The 25,686-nt window shown below is 38.8% G+C and overlaps 1 protein-coding gene across 12 annotated transcripts in view; it reads right to left on the reverse strand.

Moving 5' to 3' along the window:
* Positions 1-25,686, reverse strand: part of DLGAP2 (DLG associated protein 2) — a 463,673-nt gene that overhangs the window by 17,456 nt on the left and 420,531 nt on the right. For all 12 annotated transcript variants that reach the window (XM_071807014.1, XM_071807012.1, XM_071807011.1 and 9 more), the window contains 3 exons: positions 16,533-16,882; positions 6,361-6,446; positions 4,713-5,128 (listed from right to left, as the gene is read on the reverse strand). In XM_071807014.1, the coding sequence (XP_071663115.1) occupies positions 4,713-5,128; positions 6,361-6,446; positions 16,533-16,882 (852 nt within the window). The remainder of the gene's footprint in view (positions 1-4,712; positions 5,129-6,360; positions 6,447-16,532; positions 16,883-25,686) is intronic.

Consider the following 25,686-nt stretch of genomic DNA (forward strand, 5'->3'; position numbering starts at 1 on the left):
CATTACTGTTTATTTAAATGATGTGTTTTAATTTAAATTTTTGTTCAGTTTGATTGTTCCATTTTTCTTCTATACTCATAAATAAATTGCTCCACAAGAAATCTGAGAAGCTATGCCTGGAAAAAGCATTCAAACCGGCATTTAGTTCATCCTCCTAATTCAAAGCAGGGTGTGATATTTGTCTGATCTTTAAACCTAAATTAGTAATCTTCAGTAATATGTCTACTTTCACTATCGGCACAGCAGGCAGGTGTAATAGTAAGTGTCTAATGTTCAGAGTGAGGTGACATTTTAGGACAGCACAGCTACCCATTGGCAGAGCTCTGGAGGGGAGGTGGGGCAATGGGATCCTTGTGCTCCAGGTGGCACTCAGTGAAAATCTGCTTTTTACCTCAATGGAGCTGAAGTCAAAGAAGAGAAAATTTGAGCAGAACCATGCAAATTCTAGGAGGAATTCTCTGGTTTCACATTATGGGACTGTCTTTTATTGACTTTAAAGACTGTTTCAGGGCAATTAAGACATTCTGTAGCCATTCACAATATGCCAAATGTAAATTTCAATGGTTCCTGAAGGATAGGTTTGTGAAAGCGTTAGGAAATTACGTCAGTAATTTCTCTTTAGTTAAAAGATAACTTATATTGGGTCAAACATCTAAGAAAGCTTTTATGGGTGACTAATTGATGAAAATACTAAAATAAATTGGTTGTATTGTTCATTGTGTTTTTTTGTGTTGTTCCCCCTGCCTCCCGCCACTATGGGAGATTTAACTCTGTGGTTTTTGTTACTATTGAGCTGTGTTAGTAAAGCCCTTGCAGTACTGTGGAAATATCAGCCAGATGATTAGCAAGGAAAAATTCAGCATCCATGGAACAAAGGGGTAAGGGGAGAGAAGGGTGATATTTTGATCTCTCACTCTCTCTAATGCCTTGTTTTTCACTATAGATCACTTTACTATGTAGTTATGCCAGCAGAGCTCCTAACCACGATGCAGAAGATACCAGCAAAACAACCTTTCTGCTGGCATAGTTTATGCTACAGCCCATTCTTCTTGCACCTATCTTAGCATTTTCATATGAGACTAAACTCTGCGTAGCTGTTCTCCATTTGATTTGGGCACTGAAATATTTCAGTGACCAAGTGTGTGGCATTCAGAAGCCCAGGATGTCTCCTGCTTCCCTCTGCCAGACCTTGCCCAACTCCCTCTGGGCTCACTCACTCTCCCCTCCCTGCACCCATCACAGAGCTGGTGGGTGGCAGAGTCCTGGCCCTCTTGGTCTTCAATAGCCTTGTGACAATTGAGAGCACTTTTCTTGTCATCACCTAAACGCCAGTAACAGTCAAACACAATTTTCAGGGTGTAAAATTGAAACTCCAGTCAGCACCCTTGAGAAACACATATCTTTGCTTGAAGGCACCCTGCTAGTGCAAATGATCAGGTGACTTACCCTGGGAACAGTTACAGCCACATATATATTTTTATATATATATATATAAACACTGAGAACACAAACAACTGCCCCCCAAAACAACAAATGAACTTTGCAGAGACTCCAAAATACAATTCATGGCAACTGACCAAAAACCCAAATGCTGTGAAAAGAAAGAGAGAGAGGTTATTTTTGCTACAATTATTATCTTTTCCTTTTCTAAGACCTGATGACTGAAGTTCTTTAAACAACATTATGGGAGAGAAGCTACAGTGAAAGAAAAAAAATCAATACAGCAATCAGACAGCTTTCTGTGATCTCAGAGCTATTGTGCTAACGCAGAAAATGAAATTGTTTTCTAAAATGCAGTTCTATTTTAACTCTTCCTGTGATTAAAACAAAATAGAAATGGTATCGAAAAGACAGCCTTCTCCTATGAGATGCAAAGCTATATTTGGTCTTCAGGTACAATTAATATACCCAGGCCAAAAATAAATGATCCAGCATTAGCAATGACAGTTTGAATGTGCAAACATTGCTGTGAAGTGTTTTGGGAATAGGAGCTCCTGCTGGAAGATGGAAAAACAGATTTAGTTGTTCTGGCTCCCCCATTTGCATGTATATTCTTCAGGGAACTGCCAAATGCTTAAATATGTCAAGGTACATTTCATGCTAGGATATTACTAAACTTCAGTTCTTGTGGATACATACCTTTCAACCTCAATAGCTCAAACAGGAGATACAAAATGTGTCAAAGGTTCAACAAGAAAAAAATTATTCACACTGAAATTTTAAAATGCTATGAAGCTCATTCCCTTGGTGAAAATAATCCTTTGATAACTTCATTTTACCATGAGGTTGATGTAAGCTATATTAGGTGAAGGGATACCATTTTAAAGATAATGTAATTTGGAAATTATTTGAGGAAAATCTCTTGAATTACATGAAATGGAAAATCAGAAGTCTGAGTGTCAATTTTGACAATCAGCTGAAGACAAACATCTGGTTTTGCATGAGCTATATAGACCTATTCTGTAATAATTTCTCAAAGCTATTGGGGAGGTCAAAATGTTCCCCAAACACAGGTATTTAACCCATTTTAGCTAGTTTAAAAAGGGGATTTGAAAGGTACATTTCAGTTGTGTTTTAGTAACCCTTATAGGGGAGTCACTCTTTCTTTTCCTCTACAAAGTGGCAAATGTAAAATCCTGATATTGTGTTTCGTTTTCTAACTGAAATTATTCTAAGTTAAAAGGGTCTTACTAACTCCAAATAGTAATAAAAATTACTGAAGTCCAATTTGTCTTCATTTCCTCTGCACAATTCTCTGAAAACTGTCTTCCTGCTTGACGTTTCCCCATGCAGCAAGGTGCTTCAGAGTGATCCCGAGTGCCAGAGCATAGCTCTACATGGTGGGAGGGAGAGTGGTTCTGCACCTGGGAAGAGGTCATTGACTAAAATCAGCACCTCCAGGTTGTGCTGATGCAGTACACAGCTTCATATCCCAGAGAACAGCACCAGTAACTCCTGATCTATGTCTCCGAGTGAGGAAGGAGCACAGTATTTCCCCTGCTCCTTTCGTGTGGCTGCAGATGTGATGAGGGCTGTGCATGAGGAAGAGCTTGCGGAGAGACGAGGTAGGAGAAGTCCACCCCTGTAGGTTCCTTGCTGGCCTCCTAGGGCTTACCTTCCCGTGTGTTTCTGCCCTTTGCTACCCAGTAATTTTACTCTTTCCTAGGAGACTAAACTCTTTCTCTTTGAACTTCTGCTTCAGATTGTAAGCACTGCTGTCCCCACACCAGTAACAGGCAACCATACAAGCCTTTGGGATACTTGATTATGACAGAGAAATGTCAGTATTCAGCAGTGCAAATACTTGGGGAACTGAAAAATAAGACATATACGGTAAAAAGAAGTGTTTAAAAAATGGCCATGATGAAAGAAGGCTTACAAAGCAAAATATTTTATTATTCATACTCAGCCCCTAGGAGGGTATTAAAGTCTTCACAGTATCAATGCAAAGGGAAAATTCTCAGCTCATCTCTGCCATGATGAAAATAAGGACAAAAACCCTACACTCCAGAAAGCACTGGAGGCTGAAGGAAGAAAAATAGCCTTATGCTCTCCCCCACCCCAATTCCTATGTTGTTACTTGGCAGACTTATGCACAATACAGTGGAGAAACTTGACTATAAGAGAAAAAATGATGAGGTAAAAACATACACATTCTTTCTTTGAAAAGGTCAGTGCAAGAAATAGAAACTGGTCTTTTAGTCACCATACAGGTCTGGCCCAAGACCCGAGGGTAGATCATAGCAAGAACTCATTGAGAGGGAAAGAAGATGGTCAGGAAAGAGTATTCAGAGGCAACGATGAGATGTGTGAGAGTGCAGGAAATGATGCTAGTAAGAAAACTTAATATGAACTAATTTGTGATCTGAGAAAATCTCAACTGAGACAATAATTCAGATTGGCAGGGATTGAAATATTTATAAAACTGAGCCTGAAGAACAAGGATAATTGACCTCAGAGGGAATCACAGGGAGCTGGCTAGCGAGTGCTAGGACCACTTTGATATATTACTATCATTAGTGTTGGCTTGGGTCTTGTTCCAAAATAGTCTACATTATTTTTCACTTCATCCCATCACTCCTTTCAAGGTGTCCACAGGACGTGAGAGAATAATAATGATTCTGGACAAAATCGTAATAAGAAAATGCAGCTGAACTGTCTAATGTTGTATATGCCTGTGTAACTGAAGAGGTAACTTAACTATTGTTCTTGCCTAATCCTTTCTGTTCTTCCAACAGACCCTTTATGATAGGCAGAAGTGTCTGTAAAGGCATTAAAACATTTTAAAAATGACTGTTCATTAATAAGAGGTAAATTCTCAGGTTTCAGGAAAATGGCAAAAAAATGTAAATGTATGACCACCTTGTGTGCTCTGGCAAAGGGCCACGCACTGAAGCCGTAGAAATAAGCTGGAAGAATATGTCAAAGTCGGGGCTGTGGATGAAGCTACTGCACCATTTGAGCTATATCGAATACCAGACTTTGATTCTGAGCTTGACTCTGTGGCTGTCTCCTCAACTACTACAAAAATGTACTCTGGGAAACACCAGTTTGCACAGTCAGTTGCAGGACAGGGATCTTATATCTAATGGTTCTGTAGAGTGTCTTTTGTACTACAAAATAGTAAGGAAAAACCACAGACCACAACTTTATCCTAACAGATTTCTTATTTTAGGAGACATCTATGAGAAAATATATTGAAATGTTCTTACTTTCTTCAGAAAGATCATTTTCTTCTGCTTCTCTTTCCATTTCTTTACACCATCCTTCCATTCTCTTAGTTTCAGTATGTAGCAACTTCATAAACCAAGATCCATCCCGTCGACAAGGAGACATTCGACCAGTCTCTACTGTCTCAATGGCTGGCTCTAGCCAGGGTTCTGGTGGTGGAAGGTTTGAGGTGTCAACCGGGGTCCTATAATCTTCTCTGTAACTGAACAGTCCCTGTGTCCGTACAGTTCTCACTGCGCTGTATTGGGTGGGTGTGCTGGGCTCTGAGTGCTGCTGGAACGATGAGCCAAACTGAAGTCCCTTGTCCTCCATGGTGATGTGTCCTGGAAAGCCCTCCAGTTCCAGGTCAGCCTGGACAGCTGCTGTTACACTGTTTGAGCGCTTGAATCGTCCATGTCTTGGTGAAGAGGGAAGAAAGGAAAGAGATTAAGACATATAAATGCTTACAGGATTATACAGGGGAACAGAATAATGTTTCAGTGAATGAATTCTGGTTTTCTCCTTGGACTTTATGCTAAATATTTTTTCTTTGAACATGTATCTCTAAAATAAGACAATGAATAACAACAGAGAGAAAAACCAAAATGTATAGTGGCATCATTGATCTGAGCAAAGATACAAAATAAAATCATTTGAATTATCTCTGGAAGCAAGTATTGATTTATTCTCACACTACAAAATACCATGTATCATTACTAAATGAACTGGAAATAACTAGCAGAACTGCAAGGTTACATCTCCTGATAGAAGCTTGTTAAGTAAATGTATAAAAAGATTTCAAATATTAAGGATCATAATTAGATAAAATCTGAAAATCAGCTAAGTTAGGACTGTTGAGAATTCTTTAATAAAAGAAAAACAGTAGTAAGAGGTTTAAGAGTGTAGTATTTTTACTTGCCTCATAGGATGGCCGTGAAATGTTGATTTTCTATTGTAATATGCCACCGAATAATGACATTTTAGAAAAGCTTGATGTTAAAAAGTTAGATAGAGATGCAAAGCTTATTCGTGAAATCTTCTCACATCTGAGCCTATTGTTTCAAATTGCTTCTAGTCAATGACGGTAAAAGGCAATTAGCGGCCAGATACTGTCTGACAGCTGCCATGAAATGAGATCATGTTCCCAGTCCCATAGTTAACAGACAGTGCCTGCCAGGAGCAACGGGTGGGGTCCTATACTGGCCAGCAGTTTTGCAAAGCTAGAGAAGGACTGAACGAGCATAAAGCTGATTCTAGTTTAGGACAAAGGTACCATGGGTAACAGCCTAACCATTATATTCCCCTGTGTGGATTAGGAAAGCCTGAGTCATCACTAGGGGTCCTACTGAAGAAGTATTCCAATATACAGCTTTTGTATTTGTTCTGCCAATAATGAAATTATATTACTCCACTACTTTATTTTAAAATTTTTACCTCCCTCCAAATAAAAACTGGAAGGTTAATGAAATAATAGCAACTACTAAGTAATCTTGACAAATTTTGCCAAATAACTAGCATGCATATAAGAAATTTGGCTTTGTGAGTTATTTACGGGCATTACTTGCCAGATGTTTGTTATAATATTAACCCTGTTTACAAATTTGTGTTGTGGGATGAAAGACTACAGGTTTTTGTACATGTTTGAATTACCGTTTTTCATCTTCCACTTGTATTCCAACAGAGTGGTATTCCCGTAGGCCTCTGCTTTCAGTATCTGAATCCGTTGCTGTTTCCACCTATTTCAACACAGAAGATAAATCCGCAGAGTGAGCAGTGACAACTCAGCACTATTTCTACCTGCACTTACTCAAAAGTAATTATATATTTCCTCCCTTACTGCTGAGAAACATCCAGCACAGAGAAATAAATGAAATAGGTATTCAACCTGGCTTCAGTGTTTTGGTGCTGTGTTTTATTAATATAAAGCTTTGCACAACTACTTCGGTTCTGCTATTTAATTCCCTATTTCAAATCTAAGCAGATGCAATTACTCAGTTCAGTGGAAGCAAGGACTAAGGTTAGTCTGGAAGACCTGTTCTTAGAATGAGGAATCCACAAGATAGTCCCTTTTTATATTATTAGAAAGCAGTCTCATTATAGCCCTTGATTTACAAAATAAAATAAAATCTCAAGTAGCCCCATAAACTGGCAAGCGATAAAAGGAAATGCTGCAATGAAATTTTATTGACAACTGCGTTGACAAATATAGAACCATTTAAATGACGTGAGGGACACAGCAGAATGCTATATCTCACCTTTTTGAATAACATGATCCTGAAAATGCTATATCAAGCAAGTAATTTATGCACTTTTTATAGTATTCCCGTCTGAAATACACTTGCCAAAGTATATTCGCTATAGACCTTTCTTCATAACTGAGACCACACTGCTTTTGCAAGTTTCTGTGGGATTTTATATAACCACCACTCCCCCCCATCCCCGCCCCCAAGTCTTTGACACAGACATAATGAGTGCTGCAGTATGGATATCGCATTGAATCAAGGGAGAGTCAGGATAAAAGACAAAGAGAATTTACTTTTCCTTTTAAATGCTATTTTCCCTGTTAAATTAAAAAAAACCCCACAGTATCAGCAATATTTTCAATATGCACACTCCGTATGTGACTTCAAATAACACATCTTGTGATGAAGACTAGACAATTTTTCTCCTTGCAGCAGTCACAGGCAACCCTGGAAGGAGCCCACTGGCCTTTGCAGCTGCCTCTCAGCTGCACAGTCTCCCTCCCACCACATGCCTGGAAGAATGAAGAATTCCAGACACTAATCAGTACATATTCAGATTTACCTGAGTGGGGGTCTTGGAGATGTTCATGGAAACAACTAGTGCAGGAATCCTTTAGTAAATGTTAATGGCACACTTGAACTGTGCAGCATAGCATCAGGCACAGGTTTGCCAAAAGCTCAGTGTGACAGCTGTCAGGGAAAGATATTTCTCAGTAATTCCATTTATTGTGCATGAGGTCTGGCAGAAAGGACATGCTGCTGTCTGTTTCCACCTCAGCAGTTACAGGGAAGCTGGCTATACTCACTTGGATGGGCAGCACATAGAACTAAGATATCACGCTTGATAACAGTCTCCAGGATTTTGTGGTGTCAGCATGAAGAGAAAGATCCCTCCTGATGTTGGCAGTGGAAGAAAGCCTCAATCACATAGGCAGGCATTTTGGGGAGAAAAACCCCTTAACAAACAAAAAAAAAACCAGGCAAGTTGGTTTCCTAGTTAGGGTGAGTCTTGGCTGCAATGGGGGTGAGAAGCTCAAGCTGTACTTGGAGGGTGACTCTCTCCTGAAAGAGCATTGCTGTAAGTAGAACAGCCATAAGGTCCAGTTTCTTAGCAGAAGAGATAGCTATCAGGAAAGATATCCTTATTTATAGTGTAGAAGTGTCTATTATGCAAAGAGTCTTGAATAATAAGTTCAGAACTAAGTGATCCACTTGGTATTTACCCAGCCCTTCCAGGCAAGTGAGAAAAGCTGCGTACAGAACATCTTCATTAAGGACTGGTGAGCCGAAATGAATTAACTGGGCCAAGAATGAGATACGCATCTGGCTTGTTGCAGTGGGTCTCAGAGGTAAGTTACACTTGTAGCTGTGATTACAGTGGTAAGAACTCAGTTAAAGGCATGTTTTGAAGAGTGAAATCAACTTATTCTCAAAGTAAGAGGAGATGCTACATAGTGTATATGAGCCAGTAACACAAAATGCTCAGACTGTGGCTCTTGGGTGTGCCTGTAAAAGTCCTAGCAGGAAGATTATGTTCAAGCTGGGGAAACACTTTCTGGAGGAAGCCTTTTGATGTTGAAATCCCTAGCAACATCTGGGGTGTTAATGAAGTCTAAACTGTTGTGAAAAGCTACGGTATTGGGCTTCATCCCCAAAGTAACCAGAGTCAGTCTGACCTAAAACACGTAACTTAGGAACTTGCTGGGTTTAAACTACAATAAGAAATGCCATCAAAGGCCATGTCTTGAAATTTGTCAGGCATGATTTGCCTTTAGTGCTGGCTGTCCAACACAATCCTAGCTGTGATCCAGACCAGTCCAGGTGTACTGCCTTCATCATGCCATCAGCATCCTACCTGGCATGAAGAAGCCTCAAGAACCCTGCCAAAGTCAATGACTCCTTCCATGCCCTGGGACTGCCATTCCTGAGCAGTTATACTGTGACTCTCCTTCACACCATTATCAGAGCTTGTCAGAAGCACTGCCATGTGAGGCTGTGCAAAAAGACCTAGTCTCTCCTCCAACCTTTGACTAACTGGTCATGGCACTTTGACATTTTCTCCTGCTTCTACAGGGAGAGAGATGCAGCCTCAAAATCACCCTGACTACCTATTGTTCATAATGTCCAGGCTGACATTTTTGTCCATTATGCTTCAACTTCTGAGGCAGGAGATATAAAAGGAAAACCCTGTTCCCTGTGTCACTGCCCTGAGAGGTATTACCCTCATCACTGAGACACTGTGAAGATAGAGCTTGCTCACATAGTTATCTTCCAGTGTTCACTTTGAATACATACTCTGCAGAAGATTTGTCCTCTGCCTTCTGTCACAGCCAGTACTTTGTTTCCATGACTTAGGAAAAAAAGTGCTCAGACCTTCATGTATGCTCTTAGAGAGGCTCTGGGGATACCTTATAGCAGCTTTTCATTACTTAAGGGGGCCTACAGGAAAGACAAGAAATTCTTAACCATGAAAGTGGTGAGACTTCGGATCAGGTTGCCCAGAGAAATTGTGAAAGCCTCCTCACTGGAAGTGTCCAAGGCCAGACTGGATGGGGTTTTGAGTAACCTGGTCTAGTAAAAAGTGTCACCGCCCACAGCAGGGGGGTTGGACACAGATGATCTTTAAGGCCCCTTCCAACCCAAACCATTCAATGGTTCTGTTCTATTCTATTCTATTCTATTCTATTCTATTCTATTCTATTCTATTCTATTCTATTCTATTCTATTCTATTCTATTCTATTCTATTCTATTCCATTCCATTCCATTCCATTCCATTCCATTCCATTCCATTCCATTGAATACTGAACTGAATCCAAAGGAAAGGACCGACATCATCACTTCCACTTGCGTGACTGTTGATTGAGATCCCTGAGCTTGTTCAGATGAACTGCAGCTGCACACCTTTACAAGTCTGAAGTTTTGACAATGGAAAAGAGATCTGTGGGTGGCCAGGACAAACAAGCTGAGCAGATGGGAACTCAGGATTTATCAGGGCCTCCTGCTCACTCATATGGCTCAGCATGGAGGGGCAGGGTATTGTGTGTCAGACCAGACCTCAGCCAAGGACAGACAGGACCAAGCTGACATCTCCCCATGTGTCAGTCTTCACTTTCAGTTCCTTCTAAAGCACTGCACTTTGTTCATGGAGTGATATCTTTAGGATGGCCATTTCTACATCCTATGATTCTGTGGAATGAGGTGGAGACCAGATTGCTGGCCATGGAAATAGGCTCAATAGTATCAAACTAGTGGGTCTGCCATCCGGTAACACTATAAAGGTGAGCAACCGTCAATGGATAAAGAAGAGACTTTTGGCTTCCGCTAGGATGTCTCAGCAGTTCAGATATAGTGATGTTGGAAACATGATGGTCTAAGGATCTAAACAAGGAAAGGTCCCTATGGAGAACATGAATGTGACCAATTGACGTGGGAACAAAGCAGGCAGACTGGCAACATACACTTTTCTTCCGTATTGCATATCAAAAGCATATCTGGTCTTGACAACAATGTTGTTTGCTTTAGTAACAGATAGCATGTCTGCTTTTGAACTCTACTTCTGAGGTGTGAAGGCAGATTTCCATTTTATACTTTCGATGGGCTGGTATCTTTCCACCTAGAATTTACAGGCATAAGTGAAGTAATCTACTCTAAAATTTTATTCAAAACAAAATTATCAGGAAAATGATGGCCCAGGTATCAAAATAAAAATGACATTAGTTACGTCTAAATATAAACTTTTGCCAAATTATCCTTCCCTCCAGCTTGCCAGGACTGACGCTGACTAAATGACCTGATGATTGTCTTCATATTTTAATGCTTTAATTTTCTCACTGTGCCTTGTAACAGCAGGAGAATGTCATTTTTTTTCTCTTTTTGCGCAATCTAGGATTGCAAATATTGTAACAACCAACCAAAAAATAGATCTGGAAAAGGGAGGTAAATGCCAAGATAAGTAAAAGTGGGAAATAACAAAACAATTTATAGCCACAAACAAAGAAATGAACAAATAAATTGCATTTCCGAATGACAGATAGTATAAAAACTCCTGCTAGAAGACAGCAGGAAACTCTTTAGGTTTAATCAGGTTGGCCAGGCTAGATTCAAATGAGCAGACAAGAAAAAGTAATAAGTTTGGTTTGATTGTGTGGTTTCTCAAACTCAAATCTTAATAAATCTGTTGTTATTGTCCATGATTCATTTTCGTTTTAATACTTGCACGCATTCTAAAAGCCTTAATATTTGCAAATTGGCCCCCAACCTCAATGAAGTCAAATTATGTGACAATTTATATGTTTATCTGGTTATGAAGGAGTCTCACACAGAGGAGGAAACATAAAAATAGACAGACACTGACCAAAGGCAGAGGAAAGGAGTAGATCTAATAAGCAGGTCATCTTCCTCTCTCCTTGCAAACAAGAACTAATAAACTAAAACTTCTTTAAAAATTTGGCACTTTATGCTGTGAAAAATCTTGTTTTATGGGTTTATAGTGTGCCCATAAGGCTTATAATATTAATAGTAAATGTAATGGAGCATTTTGAGATTAACTTATTTGTTGTATCTTTTCACAAAGGTGTATTACTCCTCTCCGCATTTTTTGCTGTCAATACAAGGAGTAGACAATACAATGAATCCTCTGTGGTCAGTCACTACTGACCAATCCAGCTCAAATTTGAAAACTAAGTATCAGATACTGGCACTGACTTGGTACTAAATGATCCATGAGTATGTTATACTAGCACAAAATTATTTGAATAAATACAAATCAGTATTGCAAAAAACTTGCTTGTTATAATCAATCTTTGTTTGTTTATAGGCACTCATTCTAGAAAACGATGCATGAACTGGCTAAATTATTCCTTCAAAGTATTTACCAAGTTTTTTAGCTGATAATATTAACTACATAAAAGTAACCTCTCTTTCTGTATTAACATATTATCCTGCTCTTAAACAGGAGCACTGCGACATAACATCGTAGTGTCCTAAAAATTCCAGTCTAAGCTTCTATACATTTTGTCTCTAAGGGAAGCTTGAAGTTAATATGTTCAATGCATAAGAAAACAGATTTTAACCTCATGTCTTTTGCTTTTCTCATAAGCGTCAGTAATAAGAGTCCTTCAGGCCACATTATCTCTCCCCATGCAACTTCACTGCCCTCAATGGTTTTTTGCTGCTGTAACCGATTTGTTCTATAATTAAAATTTAATAAACAATCTCCCTGATGATGCAGAGGAAGGGAAATAATTCACCTTTCCTCTCTTGCATAGGCTTCTTAGTGATAACAAGAGTAAAAAAGGGAAGAAAACATTACATTTGACACTAGATCAAGTACATGTAATTGTGAATGCAGATAACCATTCTCAGGTACAGGGAGATCTCATTTGTATGCGGTGACTTCAAAGCAGGAAAAATACTTCAAATAAAACTCCACTACTAACTGCTACTGCTTTCCTTAACTGACAGAATACTTTTATCAGCCAAAAAAACATACATTCTTTCAAAATAATTTTTAGGAACCCATGAAAATAAATCTACACTTTCATGCTTGAGGGATTTTTTGTGTCTCACCACAGGGCTACATTTCACTACTCCACTGCTTCCCAGCAGAACATCTGGACTACTCAGAAACATTGCACGGCACAGTAAGTGCTAATTACCACAAGAATATCCTACAACAGGTTGGAAAATTTCGTGGGTTTTTTTTAAGAGTTTTGATATGGGATTCATGCCAAGCTAATATGAAATAGTAACAACAAAGTAATGCACACAGCAGTGGTTGCTCATAACTTTTTTAGTGCATTTAATGCTGAGTGGCAAATTGTTCTGAAGCAACAAATATTCTGCAAGGCAGTAATCTGGGTCTTCCCCACTTTGAATGTTTCATTGTGTTAGATGGCAGTTAACAAAACGAGCAACAGTCATTTGTGAAAAGAGTAAAAAATTAGATGGCTTTAAAATAACCATAATTTTGTTTTAACTACATTTCCAACTGCCAAGATTTTGACAAGTGAGGAGGCTAAAATGCAGCCACTGGCTGGGAACTCTGCTAACTGGCTAAGCCTGTGAATTCTGACTCATCTATCATCTATCTATCTATCTATCTATCTATCTGTCTGTCTGTCTATCTATCTATCTATCTATCTATCTATCTATCTATCTATCTATCTATTTACATATACACACATGTGTATGTATAGGTCAATGTTAACTCTGAACGCAGGTTATAGCCTCTGTATCATGGAGGTGTTATCAAAGCTTTCACTGACTTCTGCAGGCCAAGGACTTGACAAATTTCTTTCTCAAAAGCACAGGCTGACAGTGATTTCAGGAGGAGAACGAACAATGTTTACATCTAAAACTTTCTGTCATCTCTGATCCAAAAGACCAGTGTAATCAATGCGAATATTTCTTTTGATTGCTATGTGTACACTAAAGTAGAGCACTGACAAGGATGGTATAACCTTTAGGTACAAAGAAAATGCAGATGCTCATCCAAGTAAGTGTGCCATGTGGGTACAAAATGCTTTGCCTTCAAAGGAAATTCCAGTTTAAGACTGTAGAGTTTCTTGAACAAAGTTTTTACCATATGATGTTAATAATTTCATTAAATATATATATGAATATTATGCAGAAGACCCCCTTTTGACACAAAAAACAGGCAGGTAAGTTATTGTACTAATCCTCCTGACTACAGAATTAGTAGCCTGCCATTCCTTTGATTTTAGGAATCAACATCTTTTTCCACTGACACATCTGACAACATTCTTCTTGATTTAAACATGGCAGTGAAAAAACAAACAAACCACCATCAACAACGAAACCACAACTATTTTCTGGAAGAACTTAGTTTCTGAAGCTTTATTTGTTCAAAATTCCCATCTAGGACAGGGCTAACATACCTTGGCAAGGGTTACAATATCTGTGTCCTCTGCCCTTGCAGACAAGGTGCTACTGATCATCACAGGAAGACCAAGGCTCTCCTGTGCGTGTGGATACCAATCGTACCGCACATACCAAGTGTACCAGGACTTTTTAAAAGGACTTCTATCCATTACAGCTGCACTACATAAATCATATATACCAAAGACACGGGAGCCTTAAGCTTGGTCCATAGCATTTCCATACGCAGAGGCATCACTTGTCATTCTTTATCCTTGTGCCTCTCTGCTCCTCTATGAAGCTCCGTTAGCAAGCATTCTCACACCAATGTGTTAAAGGAATGAAACTTCAAAAATGCACAAATTAACCATCCTGATAGCAAATTAATTAATGCAAATAAATGCAAATTCAATGCATTACCCTAGCATGGCACACTAATGAGAAAACAAGTCATTTAGTCAATCAAGAAAATATGCAAATAAAAAACATCCTTTTCTAAGGTGCTTTGATGCAGAAGTCTAAAATAAAATAAATACTTCTACTGTATTTTGGGGGCATAAATACTATGTATGTAGCTTGCAACAGAGTATTCTACCCTTCATTTTTATTCCTTACAAACTTGACAACAGAAATACAACAAAAATGCATTTTCTGCTTAGAAATGCTTCAGAAAGGTACTTTTCACACTAATGTGAGGTTTGAAGCTTACTGCAGACAAAAACTGAAACAACTAAGCTGTGCTCTCAGGACACTGAGTTGAAAGCAATTTTGCAATTTTAACTTCATCTAATGCCAAATGGTGCAACCAAGCAGTTTGTATTTCTCAAAAGATAACAAACAGCTCATCCTTCTAAGCCCTGCTGTTGCAAACAGTATTTGCCTTTCTCAGTGTGTGCACCTGAGAACCAGTATTTTGGGCCAAGTGTCAGATGCGAGGTTGCTAAAGAATATCTGCTGCCTCCATGGACATCACTGCAGATTATAACACATGGTTAAACACACCACATACCAAGAAGGGTCAGAGCCCAGTGAAAAGTACTGGTCATCACCTGCAGTAAGAAATAGTATCAGGTGATGTAATCAAAGTTTCAGAATTAATTGCTGAAATATCAGAACTGACTGAAGGAAGACACCAACATTGTTAAATACCACTGTGCACAGCTGCTGTAAAGAAGAGATAAGAACAAGCCCCGATACTATTCCTTTCTGAAGACTAAGTTTCAGGTTAGAGGCAAAATGGTACCCAAAATTACTGGCTGCTCCTTTGAGCTTTTCTCTGTAATCTGCTAAACCCCTTCTCTGAACAATTTAGGATATACTATTTACTTTGTAATACATTTGAAAAGTAGCCATCTGAATATTTTACCATTGTGGCTAAATTACATTTTACTCTTCTGCATCTAAAGTAGCAGAAGCAAATGCTTTTATGTTGAGAAATGGACAAGTAGCTTGCTGGCAAAACCTTCCCATTAGTCTAATACGTCATGAACGGCAAAATTATACTGCACTAAGATGTTAAACAGTGAAGTTCAATCAGCAGCTGTGACATGCTTAACCCAAATACTTTCCTCTGTTTGTCTTGTGAAATTAATGGAAAGAAAATTACTACTTTTTAAACAAAATAGTATACTTCGTAGTAGATGAACAGTCACTGATTGGGCTTTATTACATGGACTATTACCTTCTCAAGGTCTATGTTGCTGTCTCCACAATACCTGTATATATGCCAAAATATATGGCATTTCCTCTACAGTTGACCAGGCAAAACTAGAGATTTTTAAGCACAGAAGTGAACCCAGTGATGTAAAAGGGAATATTCACATACTTAAAATTATATATGTGTCTAAGTAACAACAGAACAGAAGTCTAAATTTTCTTCTGCTCCTATGACTCAAAGACATTCTTTACAAGTTCATTTTTCTGATTTTTATTACTACTTGGTATTTCCTAGAGATTTAAACACATTAGTGCTTTCCAATTAGTAGAAGGAATAGTATTCAGAATGTGCATCTGGAATGGTCTTATTTCATTTACCCGAAACAACACAACGTAACTGAGGTTTCCACAGCCTGACAGACATTTTGTTAGGTGAAATAATATTCAATTTTTTGGTGGACAAATGGAGCAATACTCAAAGACTATGCTTATTAATATTATTTCATTACTTGCCACCTATAATTATGCTGTATCTATACCAGCACATTTCTTTCTCTTTCTTGGTACCTTCTCTCCAGTACAACTAAAAGTAAGTGGGGGGTGGTGGTGCTCTTTTTTGGCAGAATAACTTGAAGATCCAGCAGCATTACACATTTTCCAAGGTCAAAAGAGAAAGATAATGGAAAAAATACACTCAAGCATTTCAAAGCTGGTGTAATTCTATAAAAGGACTGTGAATTCATGGAGGGAAGGAGATGAACATGCTGTTCACCTGTAGCTCTGCAGTATAATTTTCATATCAAGTGTTAATGACAGGTAACCTCCCTAGAGATTTATTCATTCATTTTCTTCCAGGTACAGCATATTAGCCAAAGACTTTTCTGCACAGCCACATTGCCATGATGTGAATTACAATTAATGCTAAGCCGCCAGGGGTTGTTTGCTAGATTATTAGAGCCAGCGAAGCTGAATGGCTCATTCTATGCTATTTACAGAAAGAAGGCAAGCCATTCATCACAGAACAGATGTTAATGACAGGCTACCTGGATCCCTATAGAGGAACGGCGACTCTTCAGAAACTCCTCTGCTTTTGACACCAAAATGGCCTTGTCGCTGGTTCGTATGGAGGTGCTCTGGCCCTCGGACGCGTGGCGCTGCGCAGCTGCGGTTTCCAAGGCGAGATTCATGGCCTTGTTACTGTCCAGGCTGTCGGTGGAGTTGTACATCCCTCGCCCATCCTGCGGCCACGGGGAAATCCTCTGCGTCCGGCTGTCGTGATACGCGTCCTGCGTGGACTCTGTGCTGCTCTGCGCCGTGACTGAGATCAGTGGCTTGGAAGTGGTACGAGGGGGTACCGGTGGTGGTGTTTTTTTGTAACTTGTGTAAGTTACAGCTATGGAAAGAATTAAAAAAAAAAAAAAAAGAAAAAAGAAAAAAAGAAACCAAGATTAATCTGATAGGAACTTCACATCAGAAATCACCTTTACATTAAGATTACGATACTTAAAAATGAAGATGTTGCAAGACAGTGCTCATTATTAACCTCACTATTAGTTGAAAGTTTTTCAGAGTCAGATGGGTGCCCACAGCAACACTTTATTTCAACCAGGAAGCAAGGGGTGGAATTAGGAGTCCCAAATTATGGTGGAGATGAAAGAGTTAGTGGGGATTTGTGTGTAGGTGCACACGGGAGCTTTCTGAGGTTGTTTCTGCATAGGGTGAAGCTGGTAAGAGAAATAAAGGAGGATTTTTTTTTTTATTCTTCTTGTTATAATCTGAGCTGTGGGCTCTGTATTGATACACTGTATTAAGAAAGTAACATCAACACATTGTAACAAAATATTATTCAGAAATTTCTACTTTACAGTATGCTTCCCTTTAAAAATACTTCCAGCTGTAGTGTCTGGAATTAGGCAAGACTGAGGACTTACACAAGAAGCATGTTTTAAAAATATCCACAATACAGTTAATAAAAGAAAAATCCAGGCATGCAAAAAATGTTCCAATATAGGCGAAACGACTAGATACTTCGACAACAAACAAAAACTAGAAGTAATACCAAGAGCAGTGACTTTTTATCTACTATCCGACAGTATGCCTTCAGTCTTTGGAACATATATTGAAGGGGAATAACCTTAAATGCAGAGGATATGGAAATATAAAGATGGGTCTGAAACACCAGGAGAACTGGATGCCTAAGAATGGAACTAAGACTGTTAGTCTGATGAGTGTAGCAGGTCTGAAGGTGGTTTAACATAGATTCTGTCTAGCAGCAAAAGGCTCAATAAAACACACAAGATCTATAGATGCAGAATTGTGCCAATAATGCTTCCTTACAAATTTTAGTGATTTCATAGAGATATTTAGTCATTACTATCACACAGCTGAACTCTCTAATTTTCCAAGCCCACTATACTTTTTTGGTACTAATAAGAGAATTTCATTTATGGAAGTGTTTTTTTCCCCAAAGAACATATATTCATAATTCATAAAATTAGCAACTGATACAAAAATGCATCGTGATACAGCTTTCTGTACTCCTGTACAGGAAAATCAAGTCAAATTCAATTCTTGTATACTTGCAGGAAGATAAAGAAAATTATAATTTTTCCCCGTATCAATAATGCTGAAATACCATAATGTATACATGCAGAGACCAGGATAACAAATGACTTAAGGAAAAGGTTTGCCTTTTTCTGATGTTTTTAAATGCATTGGACATCGCTACAGTGAGTCAGGTAACCTTGATTTTTATATGAGGTTATTTTGCAGCTCTCTGGAGAGATCAGTTTAGGAATTTGTTAATACCTGTGACTGCTGAGCCTGTATCGCCAGGCTAGCCTAAGGGAAAAGTGAGCCTAGAGAAAACTACTCCTAAATTTTGATTCTTGATAATCATAAGTAAAAGAGAACGAGGCAGAGCTAGGAAGCAAAGACCTTCATTTGAAGCACATTTTGAGTTACTGCTGATGATGCTCAATTTTGGTAGAGATTTAAAGAGAGTCTTGCTCTGAGCTAAGTTGCTCTAACAGAGTGAAAGACATGAAAACATGCTCTTCAGATTCTGAGACAGTGTGCTTTTTTTAAAGTGCTTTTTTGTTGTCCTATCACCAATCTTATCTCCTGTCAGTTTTGTAACCAGCAGTTAAGAAGAATGAACAACCCAGTATTTTCCAGATGCCGTAGGGTATACAGAAAGTTCATGGAGCAAGGGAGAGGCTGTAATACTTAGAAATTAAAACAGTGTCTTATGAGCTCGAGCAGTGGCTCTATGGAATGTTTCCACTAAGAGAGTTGACATAATACTACTCCCCTGCCTTCCCCCTGCAAATGGAGATGCAAGTGATCAAAGTGCTGGGAAACATTAGAAACAGAGACAATGGGGTGAAATAGGGTGAGTGAAAACCAGAACAGGAAGATATTTTTACCTATAAGACAGGTTATCACTCTTCTAACTAATTTACTGGTTTTTTACCGTATGTCTTCATGCAAAAGAATAGCAATGAATAATGAAGCATATGGTAAATGTGATAATGAAACATCATAAGCAAGTATATCCCTACTACTTGGGCAGCACACCACTTCTCTGTCTAATGAATACATAATGTTAACTTTCTGTTGCAGCCCTTCATAGCTAACTTAATCTTCATTTACATTTCTAAAAAAGAAAAAATCTCCTTGCGGCAAAATCAAAAGAGTCACTTTCCCCCCACACCCATTTCTCTAGGATTGAATATTTTATTCCAGAAGTTTCTGATTGTTTCAGAGGACTGCCATGCCTTTAAGCCACCAAGTATTAGTTACTGCAGTACTCTGGCAAGCATTTGATCATGAGAACTAAGCAGGAATGCTAACATCTGTTCACAAATGAATGTTCACAGACCCACAGATGTTCAACAAGGAGAAGAAATCAGGAGAAAGACTGAATGTTCATGAGAAACTGGTTACATATTTACAGTGTAATATGGCAGGAAGAAATCCGATTAATTTCTAAGCTACAGTCACAGACATCAAATATTGAGAAGGGAATAAAAAAATCCATCTCCACACAGTTAATGAGCTTGTATCTGGAGCAACAGTTTCAAAGCCACAAAAATCTGGGACTAATTGGAGACTGTAACAAAATGAGGTAAGAGGACGGAGGTGTGAATTTGTGAGGCAAACCTTGCCACCAAATTCGATTTGCTTTAAACACTCAAGTGGTTCTAGTGAATCACAGAATCATAGAATGCCCTGAGTTGGAAGGGACTCACAAGGGCCATCAAGTCCAACTCCTGTCCCTACATATGACAACCCCAAAATTTACACCATGTGTTCGAGGGCATTGTCCAATCACTTCTTGAAGTAAATAAGATAGTGAAGTAAAGAGGATAACTTAAATGAATAATGTGACCAAGACTTAGATAAACTTGCTGTGTGTTTCTGACTTAAGACATGACTACATAATAGATCAGAGGCTCATTAAAGGAGAAATGTAACACTGTAATCCATAGTTTACTGTTCACACTTGGTCTTAGGTCTCTAATAAATAAGTACTGGCTTAAGATCTGAAGTGTGACATTTTGTGTCACTTTGAAATTTTTTTTTCATTAATTATTACATCTGTGAATGTTCCTGTTCTCATCTGTAATGTCTTTTTCTATCACGTCCAATTCCTGGCTCTAGCAGTCATACAGACCACATATATATGGGCAGAAATATTTCCTTTTCATAACAGAAAATGAACTTCCTTTTCATTTATTATCCCATTCTTATGCTAATGGACAGGAGCTCCTGTCAGCTTTGCATCATTTGCTACTTTGCAAATTTTATTTGCCTTAGTGGTTATTAGTTCAAAGTAAGCACATAAAACCTCCTCAGCGCTGCTTTATGTCTTGCCCATTTTTTGATCCATCATTCTACAGCCCCCAGAGCTGTGGTGAGTTTTGCTGTTCCTCCAGGGCGGCAGATGCTGAGCAACGCAGCCCCGGGGCACTGAGCACTGCCCAAGGACTGTGCCCCAGTAACTCCATCCAGGATACTGGTGCTGGGAGCTGAACTGGGAAAAAGAAGGGTGGGACGGAGGATCTTTGTCATCAGTCACAGCAGGATGAGCTGGGCGTGAAACACAGCGCGAGGGCAGGGGGTGCCAAAGCCGAGCTCCGGGCAGGCAGAGCTGCTGCTGTGCAGCTTTAGGCTGACTTTAATTGTGGTCTTCAGCAGAAGCAGAGACATGCTTCATGTTTTGGTGTATAAACCATCAGTCCTGGATAATCTTCAATTGTTTCTGTGGCTCACAGAAGATGATCAGAGATTTCTGATTTCTTTAGTTTTCAGAGTAGTTTTGGTGTGTGTATGCTGGGCACTCCTGGTATTTTTCTCAGCAATCCTGAGGGTCAAGCAAAGTAAAAGCAATAGCCTTCCGCCACACTGTTAATTAATTTGTAAAATCTATAGCTGCTCTAAAATGCAAAGAGAAAAAATGGCATAAGAGGTAAATATCTTTTTAATGTTTACACTAAACACAAGGGGTTATGAAAAAGAAATTAACATTTTCCTTCCAGTTGTATTTAAAGACTATCTTCATATAGAATGCTGAATTTACTTTTTGCCTTTTTTAATACAGTGGGAAAAATTTTTTTTGAGCTTAGAAGACACAGTTTATCTCCATCTGTTAGCTTATGATCATCAACAAAATATTATAAAAATGGTAAAAAACTGTTCTAATTCTAAACTATAGGGGTATTTCAGACTTCCATTTGAATCAAAGTATTATCTATTCAGGTACTTGCCCCACTTCAACAAAAAGCTGTGCAATGGGCTCCACTGGATTTTCCATTAAGGAAGGACATTGTCAGAGAAACTGAGAGAAAACATAATGGTTCTGTTCTGCTTTGTAGCGGGCTGGATCAAACGATGATGAAAACCAGATAGAAATTGTTTAGGAGAAAGAAGCAGGTAGTAGTGCAGCATAATGTGCATTAATTTGTCACTTAGGCAGGAAAAAGTGTAACACATCAATCTGTTTTTGTAAGGATCACTGCCTTCATATGAAGAGCGCAGCGCCCATTTATGCCGGCTCCAGTCATCTTCTCCTGGCACATGACTCACATTTGATACCTTAACTGCCAGAGGACCATTTCTCCCCTCACATACACAACATTGCCCATCAGTGCTGAATCTGACACAGAGACAATGCAAGTGACCTGTTCTGTAAACTGCATTAATGTCTCTCAGGTGCTTTCAGATCCCAGCTGGGAAGCACCAGTCAGAACCGGAGTATCAGGCAGAGGAACCAAGAAGACAATCCTGGCACTGGAGAACTATCAATTTGATTGTTTCAACACATACAACAGAAATCCAAGGAAAGCTTCCTGACAATTCTTAAGTAATGGGATTTTTAAAACTGTAATTGATATACCTGGGAGCAGAATATCTCTCTTAATCTACACTGCATTTGACTAAACTTGCTTAAGGTTACTGTTGCTACAGCCATAGAAATCAGTCAGTTACTCTGCCCATATTTCAGTGCCAACACAGTTCATACTAGAAATAAATTGACTAAAATAATTCAATTTAGATATAACTTGAGGTTATGCATAGAGATTCACAGACAAAAGGCAGAAGAGATGTGATATATTTGATGAAATATCAGTGGCTGTGGGTGACATTCAGAATGCCTTTCAAAGGCAGCCTTTTAATAAATCACCACTGTTGGTCCTTTTGCAAGATAGAGTCACCTGAGGGGTTTTTACAAATCAATATAACCACTAAGCACTTAGTGAAAATAACATTATTTAGACTAAGATCACAAAGTTAACTGGATGATGAATTTACATGAAAGCACCATCAATTAAAGGAAATGGTTGTCCCTTATGACACACTGCAGGAGCTAACTGGATTTTCTGTTTTTTAAGGAGGTTTATTCAGAAGGAGGATAATTACTGCGCAGGGCATGTGGAGCTGTGCTGGAGGCAGAGCTCCCGGGGGCATATTGCTGCGAGCAGGCAGGGAAAGGTTCTCTGAGGAACCACAGCATGGAGAGAAATACGGTGGAGACTCCTAGGCTGATGCTAGATCTTCTGCATTGCACAGGGAAGGTGAACGCTAACCCTGGCACCATTTCAGAAGATGAAAAAGAAACATTCTGATAATGAAAGGCCTAAAAGAAAAGGGTACTCAGTTATTGGTATAGACTTTTGACCATAATGAATGCTGCTCTAGCCAAAAGATTTTACAGCCCCAGCAAACATGGTTGTCCTTGAAATGCCCTGAAATCTCTTCACTCTGCCCCATCATGGTCATCAGGACCTCTGAGCTACTCTGAAAATAAAAACGCACATATGGATGCATAACAGCTACTTCTCAAAACAAAGAATGATGAACATTAAAAGACCATTAAAAAATCAAAGAGGACTTTTGAGAAAAAAAAAATCTCAGCCACTAGAAGAGTTTATTTCACACAAAAAGAATGAACTCTTTGATGATTTTCCTGGTAAGCTATGTATGTCAAAAATAAGAATACAAGTCCCTATTTAAAAGGAAGGATGTTGGGACACATCTTTTATATATTCCTATTGTCAGCTTCCATTATATGCTGGTCTCCAATGCCAAACATGATTAAAAGGAGACAGTAGTGTCAAACAGGGCAGTTTAATTTCCACAAAGCAAACCTGGCTTTTCCTAAAGTCAAATTCTGAAATGTTAGAAAGGTGTTTCTTTCTGGGATCAGTAATACTTTTAAAGTTCAGTTGTAACAAGATGATTTAGATACGCTTAGTTTTGACATGTACAGCCTCTGGCTACAAAAGTAGAGAAAAAGTGATGAGCTAGAATGAGGGGAAAAGGTTAAGGGAAAATGTAAAGTTAAATTAGTCTGTTGGATCCAAGTCTGCCATTTTCGATGTGTGCGAACAGTGTCCACCTCAAAGATGTACACTGGTGCTGTGGGGTTTTCTTTCTCTTTTCGGTCCTGCAGTCGAATGTGCTCAGGCTCTGCACAGAAAAAAAAAATAGTTTTACTCCACTACCTGACCCTAGGCAGTGCTAAATGAATGTAAATGCAAGTCATAGAATCAGAAAATTGTAGAAATATTTAGGTTGGAAAAGACCTATAAGATCATCGAGTCCAACCATTAACCTAACTGCCAAGTCCACCACTAAACCATGTCCCTAAGCACCACACCTACACGTCTTTTAAACACCTTCAGGATGGTGACTCCACCACTTCCCTGGGCAGCCTGTTCCAATGCCTGACAACCCTTTCCGTGAAGAATTTTTTCCTAATACCCAATCTAAACCTTACCTGGTGCAACTTGAAGCCATTTCCTCTCATCCTATTGCTTGTTGCTTGGGAGAAGAGACCAACACCCTCCATGCTACAACCTCCTTTCAGGTAGTTGTAGAGAGCTACAAGGTCTACTGTATGTGAGTTTAGGGCAGGTGAAGAAGTAATGTCATGTTCATGTACAGGCTCCTCCAAGTCTTTCTTTGCTACTCCCTGGATGGGTCCACTTTTTTGCTTTCTGCTCTGCGACTGAAAGACCCTGCCATTTCTAAGGGCTTTCCATGCTCAAGAGTTTCTCCATTTGTGAGGTAATGAGAGTGGTTTTTTTTGAACAGTAACGTTATTCAAACCTTGCAAAAGTAGTCATTAAAACTTAGTAATGTTGTACTGTACTTGAACTTCAAGAGAGAAATTTATTTTTAAACAAATTAATTCTTTAAATTGAACCTCAGATAGATTTCTCTCAAACATAATCAGAGAGCTGCTTTATTTATTAATCTATCTTCCTGTTTCTTCCCTTTTCTCTTTCAGCCCTCCACAGTGAATCCTAGTCAGCAGAGGGACCATACAGTTTTGCAACTGAGAATGTTTTTGAGCATGGATATCCATGAAAAGAACCATGTTTCTTGCTTTCTAGATTAAGTAGTAAGAAACAGTTGATAAATTCACAGTGATATTTTTGTGAGATATGTTATTGAAACCACTTCTTACACCCATATGAGTTTTATCAGCACAGTTTCTATGTTGGGCTGCATTTTATTTAAACTATATAACCCAAAGCATTGTTTGGGTGGTAGGTATCTACAACTTCATAACCATTTTTCCTGATGGGTCATTTTACATATACTAAATTTAGGTAAACCTGGATATTTGCCACACCCTGAAGTCAGGTGGTCTCCGACTGCCATAGTCCAAGGGGGTAAAATGTTGCATTTATACTGTGCCAGTTTTTTAAGTAGGGTCTTCTAGTAACAATGAATTATATCATACCTTCAAGACACAGTCAGTATTTGAGAACTACAAGTGGGAATCCATCTCACCTCACATTGGTCTCTTAAAAAACAGCCACTGAATTCTAAGTTAGTTGTCTGATCTGTTTTAGAACTACTGGAAGAAAAATAAGTAATTCTGAGGGCAACGCTCACCTATCTTTGATGCTTATTTTACCAGGAAATGAATCAACCTATGCAGGTACCTACTTTCCTCTGTCAGCCATAAAGGGAATCAAGGACAACCAGCTCAGGTCTGGACATATAATTTGGAAATGCCTAAAGGGGTATGATAAACTCCAGCCAACCGCTCTGTCCCTGTGACAGCACTGGTAGGACTCTGGTATGCACTAGGACATAACCTCTCCTGTCTTCTCTTACCTTCATTCATTGAAAAGGTTGGAGATTCATCTCCTCTGCTCCATTTTCCCTGTGATCTGGCTGTTAGAGAAAGCCTGTGTGGAATTTGCCTGCATTAATGACTGAATTCCAATTTCCAATCAAGATTTGTGTTCTTATACGTGATTTTTAAAAGAGCTTTTCAAAATAGCATGTCACTGAGACACTGCTGTCATACAAATCCCATATAAAATGCTATTTTTAAAGCAGCATCTGGTTTTGAGATCTCTCTGCTAAACAGAATCTATATAGCACTTGTGAAAAAAGATTGAAATCATTAGCATGACTTGTAATCTCAATCGGAATTTACTGGGGTAAGGCAAATTACTGGATGAGGTTTTGTGGTTGTTGTTGCTGTTTTTATTTCTTTTTTCTTTTTTTTCTTTCTTTTCTTTTTTTTTTTTTTAATCTATGTGTGCATCAGGTTAGACTCAATATTCAGAGTAAATCCTTTTAGGCTTAAGTTCTGTACATTTATCTGATCTTGTACAGGAAACTAACAATTAAGTGGAAATGTGACCACTAAATTTGGAAAAAAGCTGA

Source organism: Patagioenas fasciata, chromosome 3 (genome assembly GCF_037038585.1).
Source record: "Patagioenas fasciata isolate bPatFas1 chromosome 3, bPatFas1.hap1, whole genome shotgun sequence".
In the NCBI taxonomy this organism is placed as follows: domain Eukaryota; kingdom Metazoa; phylum Chordata; class Aves; order Columbiformes; family Columbidae; genus Patagioenas; species Patagioenas fasciata.